The 17402-nt window shown below is 40.4% G+C and overlaps 1 protein-coding gene across 4 annotated transcripts in view; it reads right to left on the bottom strand.

Annotated features, from left to right (window-relative positions):
- Positions 1-530: 530 nt before the first annotated feature.
- PECAM1 (platelet and endothelial cell adhesion molecule 1) overlaps positions 531-17402 on the bottom strand; it is a 28995-nt gene continuing 12123 nt past the window's right edge. The window contains exons 13-15 of one of the 4 annotated variants that reach the window (XM_061455318.1): positions 13551-13607; positions 11670-11760; positions 531-2057 (exon numbers count right to left, since the gene is read on the bottom strand). In XM_061455318.1, coding sequence (XP_061311302.1) covers positions 11711-11760; positions 13551-13607 — 107 coding nt within the window. In that variant the 3' untranslated portion in view covers positions 531-2057; positions 11670-11710. The remainder of the gene's footprint in view (positions 2058-11669; positions 11761-13550; positions 13608-17402) is intronic. The other 3 variants (XM_061455319.1, XM_061455320.1, XM_061455321.1) reach the window with 3 other exon arrangements.

Below are 17402 nucleotides of genomic sequence, written 5' to 3'. Positions count from 1 at the left end.
TCCACGAAAGGGCACACAGAGATAAGTTAGACAAGAAAATAAGCAACTGTTAGTTTGCTGGGAATGAAAAACAAACCAAAATTAACAGTGGCAAGGAGGAAGAGTCTGCTGATTTACAGCATTTCTGTATCTCATCCCTAAGACCTCTGTTCTGCAACAGTAAAGGTAGTGTAAAGTTAAGCAAGCAAGGCTGCGGGGTGAGTAAGCTTCTTCCTGAACCTGCTTAGTGTGAGCAAGCGCTTCCCTGAGCTGTGGAAAGGTTTGTGGAAGAACTTTAGCCTTTGTAATTCAGCACACTTACATGAACACAAGCACTCCCACGCTCAGCTCTTAAACCAAGTGAGTGCATTTACCTGCTGCTAAACTGGTTCCTGACACCAGAGCTAAGTGCCTGGAATCAGTTGTTGCAGAGATGACATCTTCCATGTGTTAATTTACACAGCATATCTATACAGTTCATCACTCAAAAATTTCACAGGCACTCATTTGCAAGCGGTCACCAACACGAACATGCCACATCCAGTGCAAAGTTCAATTCAAAGTTTTCTTTATTAAAATACCTTTTCACATTCCTTATACTAATGCATTTTGTATGGACACTCATGGGATGCTGGAAAGAACATCTGTCAACAGAAGAGTCAGTCATTTGTCAAAGGCTTATGATACAAACAACATTTGCATAGGAACAATAAATTAAAGATATTAGCCAGTAACTGGAGCTTGAAAATTTAAACGTTTGAAATGAGGATATAAAACCCTTTTGTATTTCTTGCTGGTTCTGCGCCTTTGATGCAATGCTGAAAGCAGTAACTACGTAAGTATACACAAATCCACATCCTCTCTTTCACTATTTTCTAATTAAAATGAGAACCGTCTTACCTGTGGCCCAGACCTTGTGATTTAATCAGCAGTAAGAAAAGGAGAGCAATTGTAGTGTAAAAGACCAGCTGGTTAAGGGGCTGGGGACAGTACTTTTTCTGTTTTGTTCTGTATTCTTTTTGTAAACTAAAGGAACTGAGATAAACATGGCCTGCAAAGATTAGATCTAGGTCCAAACTGGATCGATCCATGTTAGTGGTTTATCATACCATACAGAAAAAGGATAGGTATGGAGTTCCATACTGGACAAACTGGACACAAATGTGACTTCAAATCTCTCCTAAAATCAAAGGAATAAGGATTACACGTAACAGGATTTTCAGGTACAAACTCACTGACCTGGGTGCAGCACATCCACCCATCTGAAGACTGATATTTTGCATCATCCAAAATAACTGTGGTGGGCAATCATTCCTCGAAGGCCCATCACACAAACTAACCAACAAGCATCAGAACATCTAAAGGGGAAAAGCAATTTAGTGAAGAATAAAGAATATTTGTGCCTCTACTGAGAGAAACACTTGGTAAAGTACTGAACTTCTGAAGTTATTCAAGTTTTCAAGAGAGCCCAGAGCTTGCTCTTCCATTAGGCCCTCATGGCAGTGTTACATCCAAGACTGGTCCAGCAGTCCAGCTGCTGCAGCACAGGGAGTTCAGCGCAAGCTGCAGGATCATGTCAAAGCACATACATGGTTGGGCAAGCTGTGCTGAGCTCTGTTCTGCCACAGTAGGGTGTTACTGATAACCAAGTTAGCTAGTTTGAAGCAAGTTTAAACATTTCTACATCCTACTGGCATCACAGTAGTTACTGCACTGTAAAGGTACTTCCTCAGATGTAGCTTCCCCTTTTATTTCCTCAGAGCATGATGAATTGGAGGCTAGAAAGGAAAAATCGCATTAGCAGGAGAAATTAAAGATGAGAACCTAGGTCAGTGGTTCCTAGAGCCACTTTCCTGTTAGAATTTTTATTTGTCATTTTTTCCATTAAATGCTTTAGGGACATCTCTATTGTTCCCTCTAAGGAAATCAACTCTGAAAAGAAGAGCCTGGTAAACTCATAAATAAGTGCTGCAGAGCTTTTGAAACATTCACAACGTTTTCCATCTTGGCTTGTTTTCTTCTCCCAGCTGATCTTTGAGATGACAGTTCTAAGTAGCATCACGATGACCTGGTATTCTCTGTTGGCAACAAGACCAAAAAAAGAAAGAAAAAATATGAGTATAAATGTCCCCCTGCCCTCTCCTGTCCTTTTTGATCAATACAAAAACATTAAATATAGTAACATATTCCTTAGAGCACTGTACAATGAACTAATAAATACTCTCAGTTCCCTGGGGAGATATTAGTATTATCTTCATCTGATAAAAAAGGAAATAAGACAGTGGGAGATTCAGGTTAACAATTACAGGCTACAATGCAATACTGTTAATCACCAACATCTGCAACTGGGCACTTACTGATAAAAGTTGGATTCTTAAGGGAATTGCTGGCACCCAACAAATCTGAAAGTCAGATCCCCTATTTACTAACAGATGCTCAACTTCAGTCCCACAAGAATGAAAACCTTTTCCAAAGAAGCACTTGGGTATCTCAACAGTGAGCAATGCAGTGTTCATCTTTAAGACACCATGTTTCTCCAAGAGACTGCTCCTTCGAGTAGGTTATTTTCAGTACACAGCAGGGACATAGAAAGCTGGCACTGAGAACCACAAAAGGCAGTGTGCAGACAGAGGAGTCCTCTACACTAGCCAATGGGAAGGGCAAAGAGAGATCCCAAACTTCCTTGCCTTTCCATTATGTGACAGAAATAATTCTGTCCACTGAGGATTCACAACTGTCAAGTCTTTCCTGACATCAGTTGTCAAAGCAAGTCTTCCCTCAACAAATATCTGCTAAGGGTACACGGTGGCCTCTAACCTAATAGTTTAGACTGTCAGCACCGAGGCGCCTCATTCCTTTTGTGGACTTACCCCCGAAGGATTTGCCCCATGAGTCAGAGGCAGGAATTCCTGGTTTATAATTCAGTGTTTATTTCACCTTGTTTTTTCATATCCTGACTGCCTGAAATCCCCCCCCCCCCAATTTTAAATGGACACATCCTTCATCTTCATTTCCTGTCTGAAACTATTGTGCCGTGGTGCTGTGCACAGTTAAACACATGCCAGGTCCCCCTTCAGAACTGGCTATGTTGTACTGGCAATCTGAAATAACACCACTGAGAACTTACAAAATACTTCTGAGGTCAATTGAGTAGGACGAAAAAGTAGCTGAAAAAACCCCAGAAATTTCTCCAAATAGATTTAAATTGTACAGGTTTCTGTCTCAGAGGGTGCATTCTCAGGCTGAACAAATAGATAGCTAAGAGTACGCTGTGTTCTGACTGAGGCTGCCAGCCTTCCGTGTACCCCTAAAACAGAATCAAACAAACAAACAAACACCCATCTGAGAGGTAACAGGAGAGGAGGAGATATGAAGTCAGAACATACTGCTGAGGTAAATCTGACACACCACCAATTAGTATTTGGCGAAGGGGCTATCTCATTGTTAAGATATTTCCTTCAATATGTTTTCAGAAACTGGGACCATTAAATAACTTAGAAAGATTGCCAGCTCTGATTTCAGGAAGGAAACCTCCTCCCAGTTCCTCTCTAAGCAATTCATTTCTTTTTGCAAATACTTCCTATGGATGGCATTTGAGATACAGATTTCTGAAACAGAGGAGAAAGAAGGAAGCAACCCCCAACCTCAAAACTTTAGGCTCCTTACTAAATGACCTAAAAGACATTCAGGTTCAAGGTGCTCTGGACTGCAAATCACTCAGAACCTATACTGCTATTGGGTCTTTATACAATTCAAGTAATTCAAACTTGAACTGATTGTTTTTCTAATGCACCACCTTTCTTGACACAATACAAACACTTTCAATGCCTCTGTGTAACACAACGTTTATTGTCAGTACACAGTGTTACAAAGCCCTGAGCCCAATTTTGTAATGGTGTCTTAGTGAAGATGAAGGGAAGTTCCTAGATTTCCACGCTGGATTGTTTTTATTCTGACAGAATTTATGCAGGTGCAAATGCACAGGAGCAGTGCTAGCACTCACTAAAATTTGCTTCATCTTTCTCCACAGCATAGTACTCGGTTTTGCCTGACTTCTGGAAGATCAAGGCAGAATTCAGAGAGCAAAAAGGACATCAGGATCTGACGTCAAGCCTCCACCATCATTACTGAAACAGTTGTAAAGGTTGCATGTCCTCCTGTCTCTAAAAACACAGGTCTTAGCCAAATGCTCCTCTCTGCTGTGGTACCCTTTGTTCCACACTTCTGGAATACCTATTACTTCCCAGAATCAGATTCTGTGAATTTTTTGACAGGTCACTATAGCTAAGTGATCCATCTGGCATTTCATGTGATTAAGATGCCAGCTGACCAGCCTGGCTCCTGAAGGCCTTTTCCTCACAAATTAAGGGAGTAGCAGATCAAAAGCAATTTCACCTGTGAGCCAAATCTTTCATTTGGCTATAAAGAAGCAGAACAGCTGGGAGGAAGCTTAAACCTCTTGATCACTTTATAAGGAGCATTTTCCTTTCCATGAGTAGGATCAACAACTCCTTACTTGGACTAAGCCTCTGAGATACATCACAGTTAAGCACTGTGTCAAAATGAGCTGCAGAAAAAACACAGTTGCAAGAAAATGATAGAAAGCACCTTAGTAGCTCCCTGTATCTTCTGAACTCATCTATGATGCCTGAAAAGAGCTGAGAGGCAAATAGGGGGTATAGAAAATCTCTAAAGAACTTTATCTGTCCAGTCCAACTTTAGGTCACTTCTCTGGAACGTTCAAAAAAGGGATCTTTTTGTCACAGGCTTTATTGGGAATAGAAGGGAGAATTTAAAAAGCAGAAGATGGGCATCTGGGTTTGGTTTTTTTGCTATGTCCTTTAAAGCACTAATAATTCTGGAAAAGGAATAGTTACTACATGAAGAACAGCATCTAAGGAGGGGTCAATGTCAGGGATGTGAACTGAATACGGCTAATTCTAGGAAAACTCAAGAAGTGCAAGTGTTATAAAGGTGACTTCTCTTTGGGGTGGTTCTGCAAATGGGATTAGTTTTACAGAATAACTGGGTTTATTACTCTCCTACTGTTAACACTGCCCTCAGCTGACACTTTTCTCCCTTGAATCTAACAGTACTACTTCATAGATTGTCTGGTTTATAAGCTTTAATAGCCCAATTAATTATGATGAAAGTGATCCACATGGGGCAGTCAGTGTGTTTTCACTCAAGCAGCCTCATTATACTTCCATGGAGAGATTTCTTTTCTCATTTTTGGCAACAGGAAAAGAAAACAACAAAATCTTCATAAAATTTTAGTCTTAACCAATGTCCATTATAAAGTACATAGGGTGTGGGGGGAAAAAAAAGACAAAACCTTCTCCCTGAGCATACACCAGATGTCTACCACAGCCACTCTCGACCATTTTCCCCTTTGTGCTGGGCAGGGACACATTTTCTTCTCTGGGACTCCCCAAGGAATGCCTGGTGCAACCCACAAGAGGGTCCAGCTCCAATTACATTTAGAAAACTGAGAGCAAAGACTAAAAACAAACCTTTAAACTAAGAGAGACAATGACACCATAAACCTGACTGGCCTGTTAATATACGTCTGTTTATTGTAACAGAATCTGTGACCTTCAGTGCACTGCCAGTGTCTGTAAATAATACAATGGGCTGCCTTTTTATCCCATGGGGATGTGAGTGTTGATGGAGCCTTTCAAAACTCAAATGGATGCCATAAGCTGACGTAGACTGTGCTATTGTGATTCTTATTTATGAGTCTGTCTTTTTCTTTTTAAGTACAAGTTCCAAAATCACAAAGTGGATGGCAGAAAAACACCCTGTCTGCATGGTTTGAGGTTGGGTTAGACATCTAACGTTCATAGAAGTACTCCTGAATTGTAATTTCCCTGCCTCTTAGATCTCTTGAGAGAAGAGTAACAGCTCATTCAGGACATTTATTCTTTTCTTTTCTTTAAATCCATCTTTTTTCACTGGCTTCTTAGCCCTATAAAGCTGGTCACCACCTACAGAACCCTCACAAAACTCGTCATTGTTTAGCTGAGATCCTCTACGGATGGATGGTTCTATTCTCACCTCTTGGTTACAGCAGTACAACTGACATAGCTACATACTCCAAGGTAAAAACTTCATTTCACATCTTAGGAAGGATCTCACTTCTCTGGATATTCCAGTCATAGAATGTGTGTGTGTGCAAGAGAGCAGGCACATCCCAAGGAGATTCAGTGCAGACTTTACAGATGGGACTGGAACGCAGCTCTGTCCCCAGTGGTACATTCATCAGCTTAACAGGTTTTTCTATGCAAATCTTGACTGCCCTGGGTCCATCAGGACCTGTAGCAAGCAGCAGCCATCCCCAGCCTTGTGCGTTCCATCAGCATGATCATCTGTGGCATGTGTCCAGAGCTGTGCAGGTGTTCAACACAAATGCTTGAAGATTATTATTTGTCATCTGCCTCCTGTACCAGCACTACCAAATACCAGTCATTCCATGGACTTTTCAAGCTGACCATTCTGTAAATGTCATACTGAAAGCCTGATCAGTAAGAACATATATGAAGGGATTGCCCAGTAGCTGTCCAGTAAAGGTACTCAACAACAAATAAACCATTAAAAGGTAGCAACAGTTGAACATTATCTCACTAGATTCACAATAACCTTGATCCAATTTCCCTATATTTGACTGCTTGCAAAATAAAATACAACGTATAAATTATGAAATGGCCCACTGCAGAGTCATCGGTTCTATGGTCCAGAAAATAAACTTTTATGTTTAACGTTTTTGATGTAAAATTGATGCCTACAATTAAGGTTCAAGCACTGGTCCTAAGAAGTATCTAAGCACTAGCTTAATTCCAGTACATGGGTGGACCAGTGTCCTTGCAATGACCACATAGAACAGTACATGTTTGACAGCTTTCCTGATTATGGTTTAGAGCGAAGTCTCTACAGAGAGGACAAGCTGTTACTGGACAAGAAAAAAGTCTTCCTTTTAGAGGCAAGTTCTCATGAGCATTATATTTCCCCTTCCAATTCCTTGCCAGGAAAATAACATACTGCAGAAATCCGGTATAGGATACAATTTTCAGAGCCAAGAGCCTGCAAAGACACCTGAAGTTTTATTACTGAAGAAATGCTTATTCCCAGTGAAAGCCTGAGAGCTGCTGGGCTCTTTCCACTTAGGATCAGTGAACCTTAAGATTAGATCTTAATATTTTGGGAGGGGGGGGTTAAGTGATTTATCTATTCAGAAGTTTCACAGAATACTAAAACGTAACTATTTCTTTGCCCTCTGAAAGTAAGGCAATCTAGAGGCATGAGGAAAGTAACTCTGCTTTTAGAAGAGGACTTCAAGTCTTGTTTAAAGTGCTCTTTGTCCGGTCTGTTAAGATATTTCATATGTGACACAAGCAAGTGCTGATTCTTGAAGGAAGAGTATATCAAATTCAGTGCAGAGAGGCTGTGTCGAGGAAATTCATCTAATGCTCAATGCAGAACATTTGGATTAGGACATTGGGTTAATTTGCTAGCATTTTTTCCTATAAATGTGGGATATTTTCTGAATCTCTTTTTTCTTAGTATGTGTTTTTAAACAGCAGATAACAACATCGATCCTCCCCTAGGCAAAACACCTGTGTGTGTTCAAAAGTTCTCTGAAATCATTAAGTGAAGGATATCATAAAAAGTACTTCTACCATAAATAGATGCTAATAAAGGTCTTTTATAAACCCCTTTGCCACCCAGCAGAAGTAATGAGAAGCTGGACAGAGGTGAATGTAACTTTGAAGAGGATAATGCCAAAGTCTGTTTCTCTCCTTCCACTATGATTAAAGCACCTTATACCAGTGCCTAAACTTCAGTATAAAATTGATCTCACTGTTTGGCAAAATCAGCCAGTTTGATAAGAAACAAAATAAAAAACTACATGGGAAACATGTAAAAGGTTTGTGAGTCCTGAAAGCTGACAGGAGTGAACAAAAACCCCTGCTGACCCAATGCTACATCAAAGCTTGACTTTAAGTGGGCAAAACTCTGTGTAAGGTTTATGAAGTGAGGTATTAATGAGCTGTAGTTAAGTCCTCTGTCACAATGTATTGTGCTTACAGGAAGGAGGAAATGAGGAATCCTGTATAAATTCCAAACTTCAAACAACGGGATGTTTGCTACCCCAAAGCCACTAGGTCACAATAACAGATATCCCACCTCCTTGTTATCTGTCACCCAGATCCAAACTAGTGTGGCTTTCTAGCTAAGTGTCAGATCTCTACCAGGAGAATGTCTTAATCTGTGTCCTTTGAAAGTGCTGCTGAAAGGCTGTATGACTTCTAAAAGGAACCAATCAAGTAAGCCAGCACACAAACCCCGATGAAAGCACAGTGTATGGTGCTTTTGCTTGTTCTTTGCTATGTCAATCTTTTCTCAACCTTTTTAGTTCATTCCTGTTAAAAATATGAGGTGTTTTTTACCTGAAACACACTGGTTTTCTTGTGATGAAAGAGAACAGAGAGACTTTCATATAATACCTGGCCTTCCCTTTCAAAACCAGGTAAATGGGATATTCTGGATTCTAGTCATATGCAGAAAAATCGGTCAGGCTTTCATGGCAGGGCAACTGAGAAGCTGCAGGTTTCATGAAAGGAATTAGAGATGAAAGTTTTGTGCTGATGATTTCTAAAAGGTCCCCAAGTCTTCTAATGGTAGGTGTTTTTTTGTATCCCTGATGCATTGAAACTCTTGCTATTGCTTTTAGTTGGTGAGGGTTTAAGTTCAAGGAACATATTTTTACAAAAGACTATATTAATGGAAGGAATTTAAGACACTGTCATCCCCACCTGCTCTGCCCCTTCTTGTTGCTGGAGGTTATAGAGGAAAGAGTATGTGCCTAAAACCAGTTGCAAGACATAATCCACCTCAAACCCAACTCCAGCACTGGTGAAAGGTGAGATGCTAGATCATCAGCTGAAGATGCTGAACTACAAACACATACTACATTCTGCCAAGCCTTTGACTGGAGCCGTAACTTTTAACAGAGAATCTTGGCAGGCAGCTTGGGAACAGATCTTACACAGAGGCATGCACGCAATTCAGCTTTGAATTTGAGGTTCAGGCAAGGTCAGAGGATCCCTGCATATTTGTGTCTTACTGAAGCCATCTGGTTTTGCCTAATTTTTGGCTGAGGCTATTTTAAGCATTTTGGTCTGTAGTCAATGTCTCACAGATCCAGGCTTTGGTCGAGAATATGTCTTGAAACCTAAAGATCCAAAGAGGTTTTATTTTGGAGAAGGAACAGGTTATTGGTATGACTTCAGACTGCTTGCTGACGTGCTTATAAGCCCTGAGTTTTGAATAACGTAACGAATCCTCAGACCCTGTGAGTTTTCTTTATGCTGGAAAAGGCTTTCAGTGGGAAACTCTGGCTCAGTACAGAGGTGCTAAGCCTGAGGCTCAGCAGCAGGAAAGTATTTGAGCAGATTTCCTGATTGCTAGAGCTGATTTCTGATAGTTTGTTCCAAACCACTGAATGCAATGGGGATTTCTCATGCCTCTTTCCACTGGGATATATTTATTTTTCCATAATACATTGTTGGTTGCAATTGGATTCTTACAATTTCCTGTCTCACCACTGCAGTTGCTTGCAAGTGACCAATTAATTTTTCCAGACTTAGCAGCATAGAGGCTGGCTCTGCATTTTGCTCACTAGATTTCCATTTTCCTAATAAGAAATTAGGAGTAGCTATCTTGCAATAAGCCACTATGAGTTCAATTCAGTGCACATCAAGATCAGTGCAAAGCCTGTCACTGGCTTCTGTGCGCTCTGGATCTGATACAGACCAAAGGCAGACTTCACTGAAGGAGCAAGAATGTACTAATACATTGTCCTCCAGAAGGACTGCCCTGAGAAAAAGGCAGGGAAATCTGTGAATTGGAGGTGTCTCTAGTCTTCTCAGCAATATCAACAGAAATGTGGTACCCCAAGAACTCACATCAATGCTGAGGGAAGGGATGGAATTAAGATAAAGAACCAGTATGGAGATGCTTGGTCCTCCTGCCCCTACTGCCTCTTGGGAAGATGAAAGATGTGATGGAAGTAAATCATGCATCTAAAAGAGCCTCCACCCATGCAGCTGAACTTAGTATCTGACACATCCTGACCCTTCCCTCAGGAAGAGCATCAGCTGCCAGCCTGGCCTGTTGGGACTCCAGCACAGGCAAAGTAGGCAGTGGGGCCACAGACATTTTATCATTCTTGGCAGTGTGTTGATTTAGACAATTGCCTGTTTTGCTTAAGTTTTGGACTGTCTCAGTTCCTTCTGAACAAAAAGCAACAACTCTGGGACTGGCTGGATATTCCTGAACTCCAGTATTCTCTGGCCTTTTCATAGAGCAACCAGAGAAAGCAGTATTTTAAGGAAACTGGTTCATCCTGGTAGGTGTGAAGGACATTTAGGTAAAGGTGTTACAGACCTTACCAGTACCAACGGAAACCATCCCCTGAATTGCCATTTGGATGTAAGGTTTGAGGTAAAGCTGAGGCTTGAAGCTTTAGGTATTTTATGTAAACTACTGAAGTACCAGCCTATTGGTCAAGAAAAGGTTTTAAATCAGTACGTGGGTGAGCTTCCCAAACACTAAACTTTTCTCTGAATTCAACTAACCTTCCAGTAACAATGCAAGGACAGCTTCATGTCCTTGATTTGCTTCCAGAGACAATGCTAGTGACCAGCATCCTCCTTAAACCTCTCATTGTATCAGAGGAAATCTAGTGTCCAAATAAAGAGGCTGATATTCTCTCTCTGTATTTTATTTGCAACCAAAATACACCTGACTAGACTTGAATGTTGCAAATATCCTGCTTTTTCTACTGTTAACAGGTTAACTGTAGTTAACCACATGCAGGTCTTCTGGGGTTTGAAATGTGCATTTGACAGTTTGGTTTTGTCTGTCTTTACTGGAACAACTCTTTAGATCTGGTGCTCAGAATAAGGAAAGTGGCACAGCAGATAGGATGGAAAGTCTTACCACAGTGTGATGGAGAGACTGAAATGACAGTGACAGGAGATAACGTACCAGGAAAATAAGAAGAAAAGGAGTAACAGCAGATTCTCAGCACACTGCCAAAGGCCTGGAGCTTGGGTAAGGTCAGAGCATTATCTGCGCTATGGGGTCATGATTTGGGATAAGGACAAGCAATTGCTGTATAACTCAAAATACAAGAGCAGCTGGTTACTGACATGGCATCTGCCTTCATGGGGACAGCAGTGAGACCCATCAGAAAATGAAGAGGAAAAGTATTCTAGCTCAGTCACAAAGAAGTGCATCAGATATAACAACTACTGAGAGAGAGCTCTTCAGCTTCCTCCCTAATGGACACAGCTTCTGGAATGCACAGACAAAATTGCTCATGAGGCACTCAATTCTAGTTAACAAACCCAAACCACAGCAGTTAGCCACAGATCATAATAAAATGTTACATAGGTCTTAGGTGTTAACTCTGTCAAACCGTAGCTGACATCAATTCCCAAATTCAGGCAATTACCCCAGAGGACACATTTGTCTGAACCATTAACTTCCCGAAACAGATTCTCTTGGGCATTTGCTCAAAAACCTTAAAGAATATTCAAACACAGCAAAGATCATAATGGTAAACCAGCTTCTGCACCCACTAGTAATGTTCAACATCTTTCACAACAGGCCTTTGGTATACTTACATTAATATATATGAAAGTACTGAAGAAGTTAGATCTATTTCCTAGGGATTCTCCACTGCATTTATACTTTCCCACCTTGCAATCACACAGCCTATCAAAAATCAAAGTAAATGTTACATTTAAATAGCCTGCGATGTAGCTATCCAAAGCAACTGCACAGCTATGTGATGCACTGCTTATCTAATTGAAACACTTTTCCTGTGTATCAGTCAGGAAAAACAGACGTGATTAAAACAATAAACTGTTACCATGCTTCCAAGAATAACTGAAATGGTAGAACTTTATGCATAAAAGAGCAGGTGGACTGCAAGATTAAGGGGTGTTTGCATATCATTTGGCTAATTGACCTCACTCTTTCAATCATATCTCATTTTATTGCAGCTCCCACTTTAGGCAAGTACTCTTGTAAGTGCTTTGAATTCTATCTCTGCTGTACCAACCCTGAGTTTACACTACAACTCACAAAACATGCTTCTGGTGTATAGCACTTTCCATCATGTCAAAAATAGGAGTGGTGAAAGGTGTAATAACCAGCTTCACACCCTGGCAGAAAGCAAGGGAGGGTTACACAGCCAGATTCTGCCACTTGTTGTAGGTGCAATTCACACTCACTGGGAAATGTTTCAGAACTCTGGTGACCTTTGGGCTCAGCCCTAACATGAGCTGGATTTTCCTCATGATGCTGCCAGGTTACCCTGCATGAAGTGCCGTGTCCTATTCTTTACTGTAAAGGGTATTCTGCTTTTGGGTGCAAGGCTGTTACAAATGAGCCCAAGGCACAGGCTCAGCACCGAGCCAGGAGTCGGGATTCTGAATTTCTGTTCCCAGTGTTGTCACATTCTAAACACATTGCCTTAACTGAATGACCTAATCTGTTTATTCAGCTGCAAAATTGAGATAAAAACTGCTTTCTAAGTCCCCACAGGGGAAAATTAAGTAATGTTTTCTGAAGTAGTTGGAGACCCTCACATGGAAGATTCCCTAGAAACTGTGTCAGAGCAGGTGGGAAATCCCTTAGAAAAATAGCAAAATAAAACACAATGATCCTAAATTAAAAATGGCACACAATAAAGCCACTTGGTAATGTGGATGGGGACAAAACCTGAACAGTTTGTAGACCTAATATTTACAAATCTAGACTTCCTAACACAATGAGAGGAAAGGAAATCCTTTCTGATTTAGTCTCTGTCAAACTACGAAGAAATGCTTTTAACCTACTGTCTCTGAACTCATTAGTGCCAGAACATTTATAGGCAGTAATTGCCAGTAAGCTGCTAATGCCCTTAAACAAAGTCTGTGTTACAGGAGGTGGAAGGGCAGAGTAGCTGGCACATAGAGCTCAGACAATTTTTCGTGGTTCTTAAAACAAACAATCCACCCTGCTGAAGCAATCAGATTGCTTTAAAGGGTTTTAGAGTTTGTTGTGAGAGGCTTTATAGATATTTGCTGGGGTTATACCAAAACCAGTGTAATATTTTATAACTCATGGCAAATATGCTCAGCTAAGAGGGGAAGTGTTGTTCTTGAGCAGTTTGAGTAACACAGCATAGCATCCTATTCCCTAAGAGGGCATGTTCAGCTCTGGATTCAGACCAGATGTATGGCCTAACTACATGTCACATACAGTACAGATGGGGTGCTGAAGTAGATGTTACAAATATTAATCTCACTGCATTAAATATGATTGGTTTATGAGAAAGCATGAAAGTGGTGTACAATTTATCAGCACCTGTGGTTTTGTAGCTGCATTTCAGATATTCCTGTGTGACCTGTATCTCTGTTTTATGGCACATATCTTCTAAACCAGTCAGTCACAATTTTACCCCTAATCTCTATACAAACACTTCCTTTATGTGTTTAATTTTTCACTAGCTTACTTACCATTATTAGCTTTTCTGATTTCACTATAAACTGTTTCAGTCCCCTTCTGTACAGGAGCTGGAAAATGTATTGGCACAGAATCAATTTATTTTCCTTTTTTTATCCTTTTTTAACTTTCTTTTTTTGTTTGCCTTATGAAAAGCTCCTTACACAAACAGAACAAACTGGTTTACTTTCAGAGGAAGTAGTTACACAAGCAGCAACAAGCCTGTGGAGTCTGTATTAAAAAGCAACCACACCCCCTCCCCAAACCCAGCCTGTAAGGTTCTGAGAGGGAGATGTCTCTCCCTCTGCATAAAAATGATGATGAAAATTGGCTTCCTTTTCTACATTTGGCTTTAACATTCTAATAATCTTCTCAAATTGATACTACCTTAATTTTACTGAGGCATCTGCCACTAGAGAAGAGCTCCTCTGGATCACTTGGAAGACCTTTGTTTTGAACTAGGGATTTAGGGACCCTATACCTGAGGAGATCTAGCATTTGAAAGACTAACTATATACACTTTTGACAACTAGCCTGGGCACACACACACACAAAAGTCTAATTTGCTGTTCTCTGTGAAGTGTGTCAGAAGAATGTTTGCAGATTTCAGACTGCACAGCTTCTGTTTAGGTGCTATCTGGGAAAGGTCTCCTCTCAGTTCCTCAGTGTGGTGGACTATTCCTTTAGCGCACAGGGATCAAGTGGACATAGCAAGCCTGAAGGCTAAGAAGGCTTTTGGAAAAACAGAAAGATAGAAAATAAGGAGAAAAAGCAGACAGGGAGGATTTGTACCTCCAAGGACACAGCTGAGATACAAATGTAATGTTAGTGCCAGACACTCCTTTTCAGTCCCTTAGGTTTACAAATAGACCCCTGTAAACCTCCGCTTTTGTATGAGACAGAAAGCCAAAAGTTCTTCCCTTTTTGCTAAGTTTTAATTTCAAACTGCAGGCACTTACCCCAGCAGGGAAGGCACAGAGCTGTTTCTAAAGGCCTGGAAATAGCAAGAACTCAGTTTATCTATGTCAGTGTAAACACAGTCTTGCTAGTATGAGATTAAAACAATTTCCTTGATTTCTTGCATGTTTCCAGATACAGAATCCCCGGGCAACCATTGCAAAGCAAAGTGCTATAGAACTCTCTGCATTTAAAATCATTTTCTCCATTTGGTATAAAGCCTGTGCAGGCAGGGTCTAGGAGCTTGCTGTTCAAGGATCTCAAAGCAGTTTAGCAATATTCACTCATTTCAGTTAAACTGAGTATCTTAGACAACCTCAGAATTCTATCAACATCACCTCCAATTTCCATGGCTCTTCAATAAACCAAGAGGTGAGATTTTTCTAGTTAAACGTGAGAACTAGAAAAACTGCAAGAAACTGGAAAGAAAATTCACATTTCTGGAGACAGAGCCCTGTACTTTAGCTATTAAAAAAAAACATTTAAACAATTCAGACAAACTGATCTGCAGCCAGTCCCAGAATCAGGACTGTTACTGCTCTGCATCTCGCTGAAGAACCCAACATTCTGATTTCCCGAAGCTAATTCCGTTTGTTTTAATTCCGTTAAGCATCCTTTAAATGCTGGGAGCTCACACATCAGAATTGAGTTGCAAACCTGTGATTAATTTCAGTGACAGCAGCAGTTACACTTCACTGAGTGCCTAATCACAGCTCCCAAACTCACAGTTTTGGTGCTTTCTTTGCAGATTAGTCTGAAGAACTTGCAGCACGTTTCATGTGCTTATGGGCTACTCCTTAAGTCATCAATTCACTTCCCAGTGAAGTAAGAAGAAATCTTCTGAGAATGTTAACAGCTCCTTTTGTTTGGAATACATTTGTTAGCAGATGACAGTCCTAAATCTGCTCCTATTGGCTCTGTGGGAAGTGGTAGGAGGCATTTCCCCTCAGCTTGCCTGTTTGTTTTTTTCCAGACCATTTCATTAAGTTGTGATAAAATGCCATTGCCCACCGTATTTTCTTTGTTAATTTTCCACAGGGTGTCTCAGCACCGAAAAAAATGTGTTTGGAGAAATTACTTGGATGATTTGACATTTTGTTTCCACTAACTTTACAGTGTTGCCACCCTGCAGATAAGTAACCAGCCATAAAAGTAAAAGAAGGAGCATGTTCTTACTCAACCCCGATTAGCAGTTTCTCCCTTCTCACTTCAGGGATATTTCCTGATCTTACTTTAGCACTGGCCTTTGGTTTTGCTTGGATTAACAATAAAGGGTCTAAATCACTTTTTGCACAGCTACATTTTAGAAAAGATAAGCACTATGTTTTTGGCTAGCATATAATCTCCTGAAGTATTCAATTTAACCATTCTCTAGAATTGCCACTCTTCTAAATATCAAGCTAACATTCCACTATGACTACCCTAAATAAGAGTGGCCCTGGCCTGAGTGGCCCAGATCTACCTTGGATTTGTGTGGCATCTTCATCCATACTTTGAACAATAGGTATCAAGTTATTCCCACATGGAAGTTTTAAAATGAAACAGTGAAACTTTGCTTCTATCAAGCTTACCACTCACTATCAATAACACTGTAAGGAGCCCTGACAGTGAAGAAGCATAGTATATATAAAGTTCTTGATGCAATAACCTATTCACCATTACACTGTCTTAAAAAGTACTTCAGAAACGAGCAGGTAATGCAGAAACGGCTGGAAAATCAGGGTGAAAACACTGTTTTCAAATGTAAGTAGTTCTTTACTGTCAAAACCAAGATGTTCACCCTTCTGCAATTATTGTAAACTTGTTTTGAGGTGACATTCAATTATTCCTGATTCCCAAAAGTGACATAAAGGCTACGGTAATAGCTTAGATACTGCAGCATTTATTGCAGGAGTCTTTCACAACACACAAAATAGGACTCCTGAGATGAACATTTGTATTAACATTGACAACAGTGGCAGGAGGAACAAATGATTGGGAAGATAAATTAAGTTAGTCCTGAGAGATCAAAGAAATCTGGAGTTCCTCAAAAGGCAGAAGGAATCAGAATGTACGTGCAGCCTGCTAGGGGAGAGATGAATGCTTAGAGAAAAGGTAAGCATGATATACTTCGTCTTCATTGAGAAAATAAGTGCAATCTAAAGAGGTGTAAGAGGGTGACGATCTGAAAGGCCTGTTCCCTAAGAAGGGTTGGTCATAACCCACAGACAGACATGAAAGATTATGATTATTTTAAACAAAACTTGTACAGTCACATCAATGTGGCAGCAGGACTGGTGGCAGTCCTATGGCTGAATTCTTTTTCTGGGTACACACGATTATTACACAGGTATATAAAGGAACTTGGCTTTGCTTCTCTTTTCTCAAGACTAAATCTCATCCCGTTCTCATTGTGATAGGCAGGGCAGAGCTGAAAGAATTAATCTTGTAAATTGGTCTCATACAACTCCTGTCATTTAAACATCACCCTCAAGATGCTCTGAGAGATTAACACATGCAGTTGCTATTTACATATCCAAAGCATGCATCTGCCAAGCATTCACTTGTGTCCTGGGTGCCACAAAGGAATAGATTAGGGAGCTATCATATCTCAATATACTCGAGTCTTACAGAATCAATTAATGTTCTGTGTCAGACATAGGTCTGTAACATGAGGCAGCATTCAGTTAAAATAAACTGATCTCATTTACACACTGTCTAATAAACATTATTTTGCATCTTAATGGGGCTCAGTCTACATAGCATGGATACTATCTTATTAGGCTGGTATAGTGGAATGGTGTTACATATCAGCGATGGGATGAAAGGGCTATTTTTAGAGATGCTGATCTTGTATTTTATAGGGCTTTTAATTTAAATAATCATGGAGTAGCATATCTTTACCATTCTACACCACTGTATTGTATAGT

Source organism: Pezoporus flaviventris, unplaced genomic scaffold, assembly GCF_033815535.1.
Source record: "Pezoporus flaviventris isolate CSIRO_AGI_PZ_B2104156 unplaced genomic scaffold, CSIRO_AGI_Pfla_v1 ptg000020l, whole genome shotgun sequence".
Lineage (NCBI taxonomy): Eukaryota > Metazoa > Chordata > Aves > Psittaciformes > Psittacidae > Pezoporus > Pezoporus flaviventris.
The sequence above is the reverse complement of the archived record's forward strand: the minus strand, read 5'-3'. Positions and strand labels throughout refer to the sequence as shown.